Source organism: Oryzias melastigma, linkage group LG23 (assembly GCF_002922805.2).
Source record: "Oryzias melastigma strain HK-1 linkage group LG23, ASM292280v2, whole genome shotgun sequence".
In the NCBI taxonomy this organism is placed as follows: Eukaryota; Metazoa; Chordata; class Actinopteri; order Beloniformes; family Adrianichthyidae; genus Oryzias; species Oryzias melastigma.
Window position 1 is genome coordinate 18219071 of NC_050534.1, and position 14436 is coordinate 18233506.

A 14436-nucleotide genomic window follows, 5' to 3' on the forward strand; every position below is an offset into this window, starting at 1 on the left:
AATGAGAGATGATAACACTTGCACAGCATCTATATAGCCATGAAGTCAGGTACAAAGTGTGTCCAATTTTCTGCAACACCTCAGCTATTTTGAGTTAGATGAAAGAAAATGACCATGTTTTCACACATTTGATTAGCTGTAATTAAGGCTTTAAAATGATAGCTTCATGCACATCTCAGTTCATCACCCAGCCTGTTAGAGGACCCGTTTGTTCCTTAGATTCCCTCTATTTTGCCTTTGCCCTGCACAGAGTTTAGGCTTAAAAAGCTATTAATCAAGACAAAGGATTTATTGGTCTCCTTAATAGCCAATCTCTGAGATCTGTGAATCTGCCACTTTGGGGGCAAGCAGTCATTTCTCCTGGTGTGCCCAAACTCTAGTGTGTTAACTCCTGTGTGTGGTTGTTTTAATTTGTGTTTCTTCCTTCTATGTCCTCCTTATCTGTGTTGTGTCTGATGACTGTTCGGGATGGTCACTGGCGGTAGGTTCCTAATTGCTGTTGGATCTTCTTAAGCCTGCTGCTCTGATGTTTTTTTAATAGCCTCTTGACAACAACTACTACTCCCATAGAACCAGATATATGTAACTATGCATACTGTACATGTATATCTACTGTATATATGTGCGTAAAACCCTGCATATGCACATATATATGAACGAAAAAAAGCACTGAGGACGCATTGACGAGGTTGAACCGCACTGATTCCTGTGCCAAGCGGGCTTCTCCTGCCTTTCGTTTACATTTCAAACAGTTAAAATGATTGAGAGGCTCCACATTCAATCCTTCAAGAGGATCACGAAATGCAACCTCCTGACGTGCAGCTGCGTTTGCAATAACTTCTGTCAACCCAGGTGAAACAAATGCAGCATTCTGACTTTGAAATTGGATTCAAATTGTTTGAATTTTTGGCTCATTCATCTTAAAGACCCACTCCAATGAAAATGGTGTTTTTGCTGTTTTCAACATGTTCTTGTACAGCAACAACTCGTCACATATTGCCATTTTGTCGGACCGTTCCTCTGGACACTAACCCTGCTTAACGGGTCAATTTTGTAATGCAGGGGTATTCAAGTCCAGGCCTCGAGGGCCGGTGTCCTACATGTTTTCCAACCAACCTGCCATTGAAGCTCCTTATTGGCTGCTAATTTCCAGGATCAGGTATGTTTAGCCAATAAGGAGCTTCAATGGAAGGTTGGTTGGAAAACATGTAGGACACCGGCCCTCGAGGCCTGGACTTGAATACCCCTGTTGTAATGTAAACGCTCTAAAGTCCAGTCCGACCCGGTTCAGTCCGGTCTGGACCGCTCAGTGAAAAGGAGTCGTTGGTGTCATTAGCTTTTCTCTTCTGAGCTAGTATCTGACACAAAACTGGCTGGATAGCTCCAATGTTTGTTGCACCAGTAATGTTAGCTTGGGGTTTTGAGGGGCTGTAAGCTAGTGGGAGGGTGTGTAAACAACGGGATGATGAGACATGAGTGCAGTCCGACAGTCTCGCCCACAAATCCAAAGTCTGCTCTAAAAAATGAAACAGCTTTTTAATTTGCACTAAAAGCAGCATAATCATCATTAAAATACATTGGATTGGGACTTTATCAACTCTAAAATATTTTTTAAAATCCTCCTATTTTAGTTCAGCTGCAACTTCTCCTCCCGATCAGTGCTGTTCAGCCTCTGCTTTGTAAAGAAACTAATAGATGCAGGCCTGATGTACATTACAACCCCTTCTACCAACACCCACCCACCCACTGCTGGCATGATGCTTCTAGCTACCATTGGCATAGGGGGTACCACGGCGGCTGTACGCCGCAGTGACGATGTGACTGTACGTCTGAGGGTGTAAACTCACACAGGAATGGGGAATCACGCGAGAGCACTGTTTTGTATGACAGAGAATGCTCTGCATGCCAAACTAAAGAGACTCTTGGAAAGGCAACATTTGACGCTGAATGAATGACATTGAGAACTCTTCTTTGCCTCTTCAATCGCATGTTGCTCTTATAAGAAACTCCTCCACCCCCCACCACCTGCTCCTCTCACCTCTGGGCCAGGTTAGCGAGAGGCCAACTTCACTTCTCACTTTCTGCCACTTCTTGACTTTTCCCAGTTGTGTTTTTTTTCTTGCCTAAGACTTGATCTGCCTGAAATAACATCAAGGGAATTGTCTTATTGTGAAATTTCCACGAGCATCTCTTTCCCCACCTTTTCTGTGACTCTCTCTATGTCTCTGTTTCCTCTCTTCTCCTTCCTCTGATGCCTGCTCATTGCTCTTATTCCTGGCGCCATCATCTGATCTTTCCTCCCTTTTAAAGAGAAACACTAAGATTGATAGAAAGGCACCACGGGGGACCAAACTCGGGGCTTTTAGTGCATCACAGAGCATGTCCTGGTGTTAACTGCTATGGTGTTTTAGTGCTTGCTTCCCCCCTTTCCCCTTCTACACCATAAAACAAGTGGGAGCTTTTACAGGAGTAGGTCCACAGGCAGGACCTGGGCGGGGAGCCGCTGGCTGGGTGCTAGCACCGGCGACAAACGGGCGACACTGACTCTTGGTGGGTGTCTCCTTCAGGCCTTGAAGGATGAGGAGGATGCCGAGACAGGGCTGACTGAAACGGAGAAAGAGGCTGAGCCCAAGGAGAGCGAGAAACTGGGCAAATTACAGTACTCCCTGGATTACAATTTCACAGAGAATACGGTAAGGATCATTTCTCCATGTTTGTTTGAGTTCACGCTGTAGGAAATGTAAATAAAGACCTACCCCTAGAAAAATTGTGTTTTTAACTTGTACTTCTGGCATTTTCCTAACGACAGAGGACATATGTTAAGAAAATGAAGTTTAAAACTGCATTTCTGAATATTCAAATTGTGATGAAAGAATACCATTAGAAAAAGCTTGTAGTAGGGATGTAGATTTCACAGTCACCAGGCCACAAACTCCCTGCTCTACTCCCTTCTGATTCAATCCTCTAGCTCAGTGGAGAAATCAAGGGTTGTGTTAGTCTGGAGGCGGGGCTGTCGGCACAGACTCTTCCTGGAAAGAGCTGTTGGCATCGGTCTTAAGTCAGCACGTTTCCAACCGCTCGTTTTCGTGGGTATGGGAGGGGCTGCTGCAGACAGCGCAGGTTTTTAGAGGATTACATGAACTGCTCAAAATGCCGCTTTGGGGTTCTTCATTGTGAGAATTGAACATTAAAATGCACTTAAAACCTCAAAAAGTAGAATTTTCATGGTAGGACCCCTTTAAAACGACTGCATTTGATCTGGAAAGCAATTAAAATTAAGTGGACATGCAGCAACATGCGTCTTTGCCACAAGTATTACGTGTGAGATAACATCAACCAAAATAGATCTGCTTAAATGTTGGTATTTTCAATAGAATCTTCAAATTGGAGGATATTAGAAATTTGTATTTTGATTTGTGAACGACCTTAGAGAGGAAAACAAATACAGTTAGGTATTACATTTACGAAATAAATATTGTCATTTTTTTCCGTTACAGTAAGTAGAGTTACCTTTTATTATTTTTTTAAAGTTGAGTTAAACGGCGTTCAGTTCTCCGGTTTGCCTGTCTTAACCCGTGAACCAGAAGTCTCTTACAATGTCTCCTTTTTGTCTGATGTCATTGTTAGGAGGATCCACTCAGAGGTGAATTTCAAATGAAACCATTTTGCTCTGCAAAAAGATTTTTTGGATTTTGTCTAAAAATTACATCATTATATATATATATATATAAAAAAAACCCCACTGGAAACGCTTCTCAATAGATCAAAAGGTTATCGGAGTGGAGCCTTAATCGCAGCCAAACTGAGGTCCACATCTCCAAAGATAATCAGGACTTGTTCCAGGTTTTACACCACTCTCCTCTCCATTACGGCTCCTGTAAACACAGTTTGTTCTCCGAGAGTCTCACGGATGAATCACGGCGGCTGATTTTGTGCCTTCTCCACTGAGACGTGTAAAAGATACAGTACACTGCAGGGATTTGCTTTGTGTTTTTCTCCCTCACTGAATTCAGCCACCGCAGATACAAATCTGCTTTATGTTTCCAATGACTGATTTTAAAGGCTGAATGAGAAAGTACATAAACTTTCCCGCGCCAGATGTTGAGAAACCGATAATAGACGGCGTGCATGAACGCCCCGTCCCTAACTTCCAGTTCTAAGAAGAACTGACAACCTGGGATTTAGACACTCTTTTTACTTCTTCTACGCACCTTAGAACAAGTGGAAAATGCCAACAAATAGTCCAAAAGACTAGTTTTTAGCTAAAAATCGAAAGATGCCAAAGAAAATATCTTCTGAAATCTCAACCACACGTTTACATATTAATGTTTTCCATATATTGAGTGTTTGAAATGTATTGGAAGGTGTTGACACATTTCTATGAGCCTCTTGATTACACCAGTAATGAACTCTGTGATGGCAAAACTGTTGACATCTTATAACAGAGAGGCTATAGAATGGACCAAATTACAGCAGTTCATAAATGCAAGCAGAAAGAAACACTTGAGAGAAGTGGCAATTGTGTTTATTTCATTTTCTGTTTTGTACCATTTGTTTCCATTATGTAATCATGACGACGTCTCATGCTATACTTAAAAATGTTCTCTCCACGAAGATGTTTGCTTTTCCAAACATACATCTTCTGTCAAAGAGGCAGAGTGTTCTTTTTGCTTTTTCAAAGATCTCTCCCTGAATAAACTGAAAGGAAGAAAACCATTCCTCTAAACCCCCCGTGTGGCGTAATTGCTGCAAATGTTTGGAATTTGGACGGCTGCAGACACTGGAAGCAGCATTTCACATTATGACATAAAGTTTGGAAGAGAAGTCATTTCAGGAACCATTTCACAACTCAGAGCTTAGCATAATCCTTTCTTGCTGGAAGTTCTGCGTTATGAAATAAGCAACTTTTATTTTTCATCAGAGCAGAAGAAGTCACCTTTTTTCTGATCTATAAATGGACCAGACTTAGGATTGCCTCCGTTTTCAGTAAAAATGATGAAATACCATAAAATTAAGGAATGTGTCTTCAAACGCTCCAACTGGAGTTTCTCTGAAACACGAAGTGAACTGTGACTCGTCTTTACCGTCTGCTTAAAGGTTAGCCATAACTGCTCTTACGAGTAGGACTGTCTGCGGCGAAAAACTGGCAAACCTGGTGGCTCACGTGAAATATTGAGTTTGTAGACTCGATTAGCCCATAGAGAGAAAAGGTTCAGACACATTTTTTTCTACAGCCATAGTGTGGATGACAGGTAAGTAAAGGACAAGTAGCTCATTATTTTGACCCCTACCAAATCTTGCGGACTGCACAAGGAACCCATTAGTACTGTCCACGTGATACGTTTGTGATCCTTTTATGGTCTGTACAGGTTTTCCCATTTTTCTCCATCAGATAACTTGTATCATAAGAGCATTCCTGACCAATGCTACATTAATGATGAGATTATGGTGGAAGGACATCATGCCAAAAGTTTGTGCAACTTGCATTAGCCTTAATGACTATTTAATATCAATTAGTTATAGGCTAGAGTTTTTGCGCTAGCTTGTTACTTACGCAAAGTTGGATGCCGTATTGTAGAGCCAGGTTGGAAAAAATCGATTTAAATCGATTTAAGCTTAATAGATCAATAATCGATTCACAAAAAAATATAAATTAATTTAGCCCTTAAAGTTAAAGTCGTCTAGCTTGATGCTAACGTTCAGTAGAATTTCCCATACGATGGCTAATGCTAACATTTGGTTGACCGAAAAAATACATTGCTAGCTAAATGAACATCTTTATTTATTCACAGTCATTAATCGTCCAAACTCTTTTAAGGAAATCATTTTTAAAGTAACTATTTGTGGTCTAAAACTTCAATTTTTTTCCCTCACACTGTTGTCTTCTAGAATAAGGTCTACTTCTATAGCGCAATCGCCACCTAGTGGCCAAACAGAAACGTCCTCCAGGAGAAGCAGAACAATGTTTATAAAGTTAATGATCTGAACATTTTTGTTAGAACTTCTCCTTTAGAGAATCCATGTAACACTGTATGATGTTAACAATCTCATTATTTCACTGATACAATTTACATTATGTGAACTGTATTAGATAGATATTAATATATTTAAATTACACAGTAGATTTTTTTATGTATTTCTAAAAAAAACTGTATAAATGTGTGAACTTAAAATGGAATTGAATTGAAGAAACGAAAGAAATCTGAATCGAATTGATTCAGGCTCTTGTGAAACGAATTGAATCGTTTCTGGAAGTTATAACCGATACCCAGCTCTACCGTATTGGATAGGCCAAGATGCCTGTTTACTGCTGTGCTACAATTTCATAAACAGAGCTGGAAAAACAAAAATTTGACTTTTACAAATAAATTATTACTGCCACTAATAAAGGAGTACTTCTAGAATACATTTTAGGAAGATCTGAGTGAGTTTACTATCAATAGTAAACGTTCAGGCTAATCTTATTTCCTATTGAAAGTTAATGGTAGTTTTAGACTTCACACTATTTCTACACTCTCTGGCAGGACCAGCGATCTTTTTTGTTTTATGGAGGATGACCGTGACATTTGTATGATTGTTTAACTTCAGACCAGACGACCTGCTTGTAAGCAGATTACTAAACAGAGGAAAAGAAACTAACCAGGATTTCCTCAGTAGCGGTGAGCGAAGAGGGAAGAACCCTCCAGATTTTCTAAAGCTCATTGTTCGACTGAGGTCTTGTCTGTATTTAGCCGTCACCTATTACTCAGAAACCCCCCAGTTTTTGACCAATTTTAAGGTCATATCTGAAAATGTGGGATGATGCTATAATCTGACTCCTAGTGTCTTCTTAGTGACTTGCACATATTTTTTTGCTTTTTTAAAAGATTTTAGATTTTAGCGTGATTCAGCCACAAGTTCACTACTTTTTGGGGTTTTTTTTTTAAACTGCAAATATAACTTCAGTTTGCCAAAGTAAAAATAAAATAAATATTGACATTTTATGAAGACTATGTATCAATCCACTGTATTCTGATAATGACAATTTTGATCAATTTTTTAAATGGCAAATCGTTCTATGCAATGCATTGTGGTCTATATTTACCAATCTAGTAAGCAATGATAAACGTTGGTTTTCTTCAAGGAAATTTCCAGAGTCCAGTCTTTTGTAATTGGAGATTTGAACACCCTAAATTATGGTGAATGCCCCTTATAGTCCACTAACTAAAGGGAAGTGGGTGAATTCGGACGCAAACTGTCTTGATCATAAAAGTTGCTGAGCAAAATTTGAAAACTTCCATCTAGTGTTTACATTTAAAGGAGCCAGATGTTGTAGTATATCAGTAATATTGTTGTTTACATGATTTATTCTTTCAATACAGCATATTTCATCTCTACATTTTCAGTTCCAATACAAGTTCCTCTACTTTTATCAAAGTTGTCAAAGTTGTTTATGTCCTTCGAAGACCTTAAACTGGTACAGGTCCCTCTTTTCTCCGCTCTGCTTGGTCACTAACGAGACCTAAAAGGTTTTGTAAAGGATCCCAATCGTTTTGCGAGCGGCGCCGTGCTGCATAAGGCAAACACACATCAAATGAACCACAAAGAGCCATTTCAGCACAGCAGGAGGAGAATTACACTGTCATTCCCACTGTCAGCATCATTACCAAACTCATGGCGGTTCCCCAGGTCAAGAGCATTTCTCTGTGTCCAGTCCCAATTTATTACCATTATTAAGAAGAGGTGAATCTCATTTCTTCATGATATTCATTACATTTCATTTCCCAAATTACTGCCGTAAATACGACTGAGGCCAGCCGGTGCTTAATCTTTGTGTGAGTACTTGAGCGCAGTTGCAGCGCAGCCATGTGATGCATTAGGACAAAGCCCTCCAATATGAGATGCCAGGAGCTGAATCATCATCCTGTGTGCTCATTCTGGTCAGCATGATGCTCACTGGACTGGAGCACAACTCACAAAAGAAAAGGATTTTTTTTTTAAAGCAGTTATTTTCTGTGAGATGGCTGGAGTCCTTAGATAAACTCAAAAACACACAGATGAGTAAATACATGAAGCTTAAGTTGATGCTTCTATTATATTATCTCATCTATTTGGGAAAAAGGACTAGGTAATGATATGTGCTTGAAAAAAATTTAGTTTGTACATTAAAAAAGGGATTTTGACCTATTTTAAATTTTAAATTAGACATTTATTTTAAATGTATCATTAAAAAATTAGGCCAACAATCCCATTTCCTTTTTATTTTCTCACAATTAAAATGTAAAATTGATTTTCCCCATAAGTCAAAATTAGTTAATTGTGGTAGGAAGAAAAGGGAAGTCATGGAGTTTTCTTTGGATGAGCATCTACTCACTTTTCCATTAGAATAATTCTAAAAAATGTCTTTAAAAAGTCAATTTTAGTGAAACTATGAGAAGATTTTTTGTAAAAATGTATACTTTTGATTAATATATTTGAACAATATTTTAACATTTACAATCGAGGTTTGAATTTGATTCAAAACAAAAACTTTCCAAAAATTATCCAAAGCTAGCTTGAGGGCTAATAGTGGAGCCAGTTGTTAAAATAATTGTGAATTTTGTGGTACAAGCACCATATTTGGCATGGATTTATCTTATGATTGCCTCTTTCAAAAAAGAGATTGAGATTCTGCTGGAATGTCGTGTTAACGGTTGAAAAGTTCCAGTACAAGATTTTGCGTTTAAGCGTCATTGGCGACGCCTCAGGTGTTAAAGGGTTAATATTAAGCACAATTTGTTTTTAGTTTGTAAATTAAGCTTTTATTTTCTTTACAAAAAAACTTTGCTTAAAATAATTGGTAAAAGGAGCTATTGATCTGTTGGTTTAACATTTTCCTCTCAACGATCGACTAAACCTCACTGTTGTTTACAAGCGACTGCTCGGATCCAGACTCGCACAGACGTGGTTACGATAAACCGAAGCAGCAGAATGGAAATCACGGCTCATCGTTTCCTCAAGCTTCACTGCTCCTTCCAACAAAGGAGGTGTGACACGTCGTGTCTCCTCCTCGCTGTGCTGCAGGATGGATGGATGGAAATCAGGAGGACAGCACGCACGAAGAAATGTTTACGCTAAAATCCAAGTGCCATTCCGCAGCGCTCGCATGCTCAGCATGCTTCCATTTAGGTAAAGGTAAATGACAGCTGCAGTAATTGTTCCATCTCCGTTCTGAGCAACTATTTCACAGTGAGCGATTCTGATGAGCTGCAAGCGTACAAGCTGACACACTGTTTGTGTCACAGTGAGCCTGTGTGCTTACAGTAACGCCATCAACATGTTACTAAGTTCATCCAAGAACTTTCTTAGGACACATTTACTCTGGCACAGGTGGAGACAAGTTTAAAATCTGAGGATAAACAGATTTCTTTGTCTTGGTCCGACAATATCGCCCCCAACTGAGTGACATTTGGAGCTACAGATTCCTGATAATTAGGTCCGCTTCAGTCGTTGGTTTGCTTTTAAGAGCGGCGTGTGTGAAAGTGCACCGCATCTATTCGCACCAAGATCACAGGACGATCCTAGTGTGAAAGCAGCATAACTGCTCACGTCATGAAGAGATAAATATGTATTTGTACTTCATATTTACAAATTGAAGACATTTAATGTCTATTAAAGGCCCACTCCAATGAAAAATTAGATTATTTTTATGTTTGTAACACATATTTGTATCATTTTTCTCATGATAGAGGACATATATTAAATGAAGTTTAAAACTGCATTTCTGAGCATTTTGTTATTCAAATTGTTATGAATCAGGAGCGAATAAAAACCCGAGGTCTGAAAAAGCTCATGTTTGTGATGCAGGAACTGCTGTGGGCAGACCAAAGTCTCCATGCTCCAATCCATTCTGATGTCTCCACCTGCAGACCAATAGATCCATTAACATCTTCACTTCACATCTGAGCTGCCATGGCTGAAAGCTGTATGGCTGGTTAGCTCTGATATTGCTCGCCTTTTATTTTTGCTGCGCTAATGTTAGCTTGGGCTTGTGAGGTGCTATAAGCTATAAGTAATTTCCATCACAACTGAAACCTAGAATATTTAGAAAAAGGAAAATAATTCCTTCAGCCTTAGGAATTAAAAAACGTTTCATGTTTTTTATGACACACTTTTGTTTTTTTACAGTTCCTTTTCCTAATTTTTGTAGCTTTTGTGTGAGATGTAACTGGCAGCTTAAAAAGCAGTAATTAGGGTCTCAAAGTTACTTTGGAAGTGTTTGCCTTTGGGGTGGAAAGGCGTATAAAGCAGATGAATTCAGATTCTGAGAACTCGTGTACTTTCAGGTCTTGTTTGTGTCAAACTGTCAGGAGCAGCAGAGTAAACAAAATAAATGATAAACAAAAGGGTGTTTTTAGCTTGAAGCAGTAGTTTTGTTACTTTTAAATGTTCTAGGATTAGTATGAATAGGGCTGGGATGACAAAATCAATCTAAGATTAATAGATCAATAATTAATCCATAAAAGTAGAGATCAATCCAACGCATAATGCTAAAGTCCGCTAGCTTGATGCTAATGTATAATTGGATTTCCCATAGGATGGCTAATGCTAACGCTTAGTCAACCTAAACATACATTGAGCATCATTATATAATCACAGGCATGAGTTTTCTAAACTCTTTTAAGGATACATTTTTAAAGTAACCATTTGTGGTCTAAAACATTTTGTTGCTCATACTTTCTTCTTCTTCTGGGATAATATGTCACTGTCGCCACCTAGTGGCCAAACTGAAACACCCTCTAGGAGATCCAGAACAATCGTTGGAGTTTCTCGGTTTGAGAATCTATGTAACGCTTTTCTATTTCTAGACAAACGTGTCTAAATCTGTAAACTCTAAATTGAATTGAATCTAATTGAATCGAGTGGATTGAAAGAATAAAAAAAAATTGCAGTCGAATCAATCCAGGCTCTGAATCAAATCGAATCGATGCTGGAAACTGTTGGCAATAAGTGTGAATGCCAAAATGTTTAGTCCTAGTTTGATGTAATCATGGTTCGTGTGATACTGTATGTACAAGTTTAAATGTGTCTATTTATGTCTCAAAACATTGATAACGTCATGAAAATAGCATCATTTTATTATTTTTTAAGCAATTTACACAATTAAAGATTCAATAGATTTGAAATATCCAATTAGGTTTTTGTTTTTTCTGAAATTACTGGAAATTAACCAAATCAATTAATAAAAAAAAACATTTTATTTTCAAATTGGTAGAAGCTTAATGAATCCGGATGTTGGTCCAAACGTTTTTCTCATTCCTCACTGAACTGCAGCAGCTCCTGATCTGTGAGCCTCTTCGTTTCCCGCCTGATAGAAGTTGATTGACTGACTGGCTGGATGTCCTGAGAAACCTTTGAGTGAAGCGCCAGACTGACAGGTCAATCAGCCCCCCCGTTGTGGATATCAATTATCAGCCTTGTATGAGGAAGACCAGACCAGTCATTACGAGTCTGACACATCCTGACCTTTAAGGACTCGGCGGCAGCAGTCATGTTCTGTCCAGTTAACCTCTCACTAGCGGAGCTTCATCCCAGAAGAAAGTGATGCTGAATCATCTTTTGGATGATTGATAGTGACTTAATAAAAATGGTTTAAAGACTCGCTTTAATAAAAATGTAGTTTAACATATTCTTGTAGCATTCTTCTGATGATGGAGGACATATATAACGAAAATTAAGTTTAAAATTGCATTTCTGAGTATTTCTTTATTCATTTTTTGTGAATCAGGAACAGATGAAAAATCCTGTTTGAAAAGAAAGTTACTTGTAATATAGAAACTCCCTGCTCCACTCCATTCCAATCTCTCCGCTTGTAGACGACTAGATATGTGTATGTCTTTGTTTTCCTTGTCCGAGCTGAGTCGGCTGGATACTTCCAATACTGCTCACCAATTTCGTTAGGTTTGGGGGACGCGTCAAATTCACTGCTCAACACCTCGGACACGAAGCAACCGGCAAAGTTTTTTGAACTTCATTTGTTGCCATATCATGGAAAACATGGATGATGTTGAGCGAGTAGCTTGGGTTGAAACATTTTGGAGAGCTCTACAGAGGCGCCGGCGAGCATGACGCCATGTCTGGGTTGACCCGATCATTCAGAGTCTCTCTCGGTGCGGTGTACTTCACTCCTACAGCGAGAGCTGCGCTGGACGGCCGCTTTACACGCCACTTCCATCCGTCTGTGGCCCACTTTGAAGAATTTCTGTCCCACATTATCCCGAGAGGGGAAGATAAAAATAAAAGTGGGGGATTTTTGCTATTGTCGAGATGAAAATAAAAACATAAGCCTGTGAAGGTGGAGCGATCGCGTCCACTATGACGGCATCTGTCTGCCGCGCAGCCAACCACCACCGGGTCAGCATAGAGAGCTTTGTGGCTCAGGGATCGTCTCCCTGGTGGAGCTCGCTAGCTCACTAAGCTATCCAACCGGCATTTTTCCATTAAACAGAATACAACAAGTTAATTAGTTAATTTATCAAAAACAGTTACAGGTCAAGGATTTCCTTTCCAGAACCTTCAGAATAAGATCAAACTGTGGTAAATTTATGAGCTTAGAAACTTAAATTGTTTTTTTGCAGCAAGTTCCAGTCCATATGTGTTTTATTTTGAAAAGCCCTCATTCATTTTTGAATTTGAATGGCGTAGCAGGCGTGATCGCCATGGGCAACCTGTAGTAACTGGGGCAAGCTCCGCCAACCCAGCAGCCCCAGGGGGTTAAGAAACTAGATGGAAGTTGAGGATGAAAATCCTCCCATTGAGCGGCCATTTTGGATTTATTTTTCTACTCTTTGATCGGGTCACTGAAAACGTTGCATACCCAATTCCACTTGAACTCTGACCCAAATTTCTAATGAACTACTGCCGCTTTGCAGAAACTATGTCCTTAAAAAAGTTTTGTGATTTTGGCTAAAAATGGCAAAAACACCGAGAACGCCTTGAAAAGAGTTTTTCAGTTGGAACTTTGTGGTGATTTATTTTCATGACTCGTCTCCCCTCACTCTCACAGCTCATAGTGGGGATCATTCAGGCAGCAGAGCTGCCAGCTATGGACATGGGTGGCACCTCTGACCCCTACGTGAAAGTCTACCTGCTGCCTGACAAGAAGAAGAAATTCGAAACCAAAGTCCACAGGAAGACCCTGAACCCCGTCTTCAACGAGCAGTTCACCTTTAAGGTAAACCCCGCCCCCAAAGTTCGGCTCCATCCGAGCGGTCAAATACATTTGCCATTTTGTTACTGGAAATGTTTTGCTCCTGCTGACAATCTGATTTGCATTCAGCCTTGGATTCTGGGAAAGTGTGGAGACAGCAACCAGCTGGCACATTAACAAGCTCCTGACAGATTCACACACAGTTACACTCACACAAACACACACCGACTGGGACTGGATGTGATTGGGATGAACACGGGCAGATGCATCGCTACAGCTTGACGTTACCTCAGCCATTATGGATGCATAGCTGTTGCTCAGTGGTGGAGAAAGTTTTGTTATTCACCCAACAGTGGAGAGCGCAGGTGTTTGGTTTACACGGAGCGTAATCTCATGTGATATCCATCTCCAAGCAGAATTTATTGGCCGTTTCTTTTTTTTAAGCACTTCCTTTCAAATCTGCAATGCATTATGGGATAAAATGGCACACATACAGCGGTCACACTGTCAAGGAAAGCAGATGTTATGCTGAGATAATGTCAAGGAGCCATCTGAGAGGCTGCTTTTTGAATTTTAGCAGCGGGGTTTTTGCCTAATATGAAAGGTTTCATGATTGAAGGCGGTGTGGGAACAAATGGTTTGAGGGGAAGAAAAAAAATCACTCGCAGCAGTCAGTGCTCTCCGAAAAACTCGTTAAAGTCAGCTTGACATGTTATAAACTTTAAGATAAATGCAAAAGAAAACATCAAGGAGAGGTTTTTATCTGCAGTTTTTCAGCTTTTCCATCTGAATCCCTGGAGGAGAAGTAACTTCTTCATGTTTGCTTATGAAAAACTATAAAAAACGATGGAACTTTAATAGAATTTATAGATAATGTCGACAAGTTGAGTCTGAACCATCGATTACATATTGGAGCACCTCCGTTGGTTTGTATTGGGCTGATTTAAGACTAAATTTACTGAACTCGACAGTTGGATCACACCTAGAAATACTGGAGGTGACGATTCAAGAATAGAATACTTAATAGCAAACCTCTATTGTATGGAGAGACTCACTTGGTTTGTGTTCTTGATTTGGAACTAATACAATATATTTTATGCATAAGTACAAAAACATATACACAAAATTATGCACATATCTTTCAAATTATGCACATATCTTTTCTTTCTCTGAGACATTAAAAGAATCTCACATCGTTTTGTGTGTGTGTAGCAAACGATTTGTGCATAATTTAGTTTCAAGCTGTTGCAATTTTAATTTGTGCGTTT

At 39.5% G+C, this 14436-nt stretch overlaps 1 protein-coding gene across 3 annotated transcripts in view; it reads left to right on the forward strand.

The window, feature by feature from the left end:
• The window catches only part of syt1a (synaptotagmin Ia), a 219143-nt gene that overhangs the window by 172912 nt on the left and 31795 nt on the right, over positions 1–14436 (forward strand). For 2 of the 3 annotated variants that reach the window (XM_024284339.2, XM_024284347.2), the window contains 2 exons: positions 2568–2693; positions 13025–13192. In XM_024284339.2, the coding sequence (XP_024140107.1) occupies positions 2568–2693; positions 13025–13192 (294 nt within the window). The remainder of the gene's footprint in view (positions 1–2567; positions 2694–13024; positions 13193–14436) is intronic. The other variant, XM_024284355.2, reaches the window with a different exon arrangement.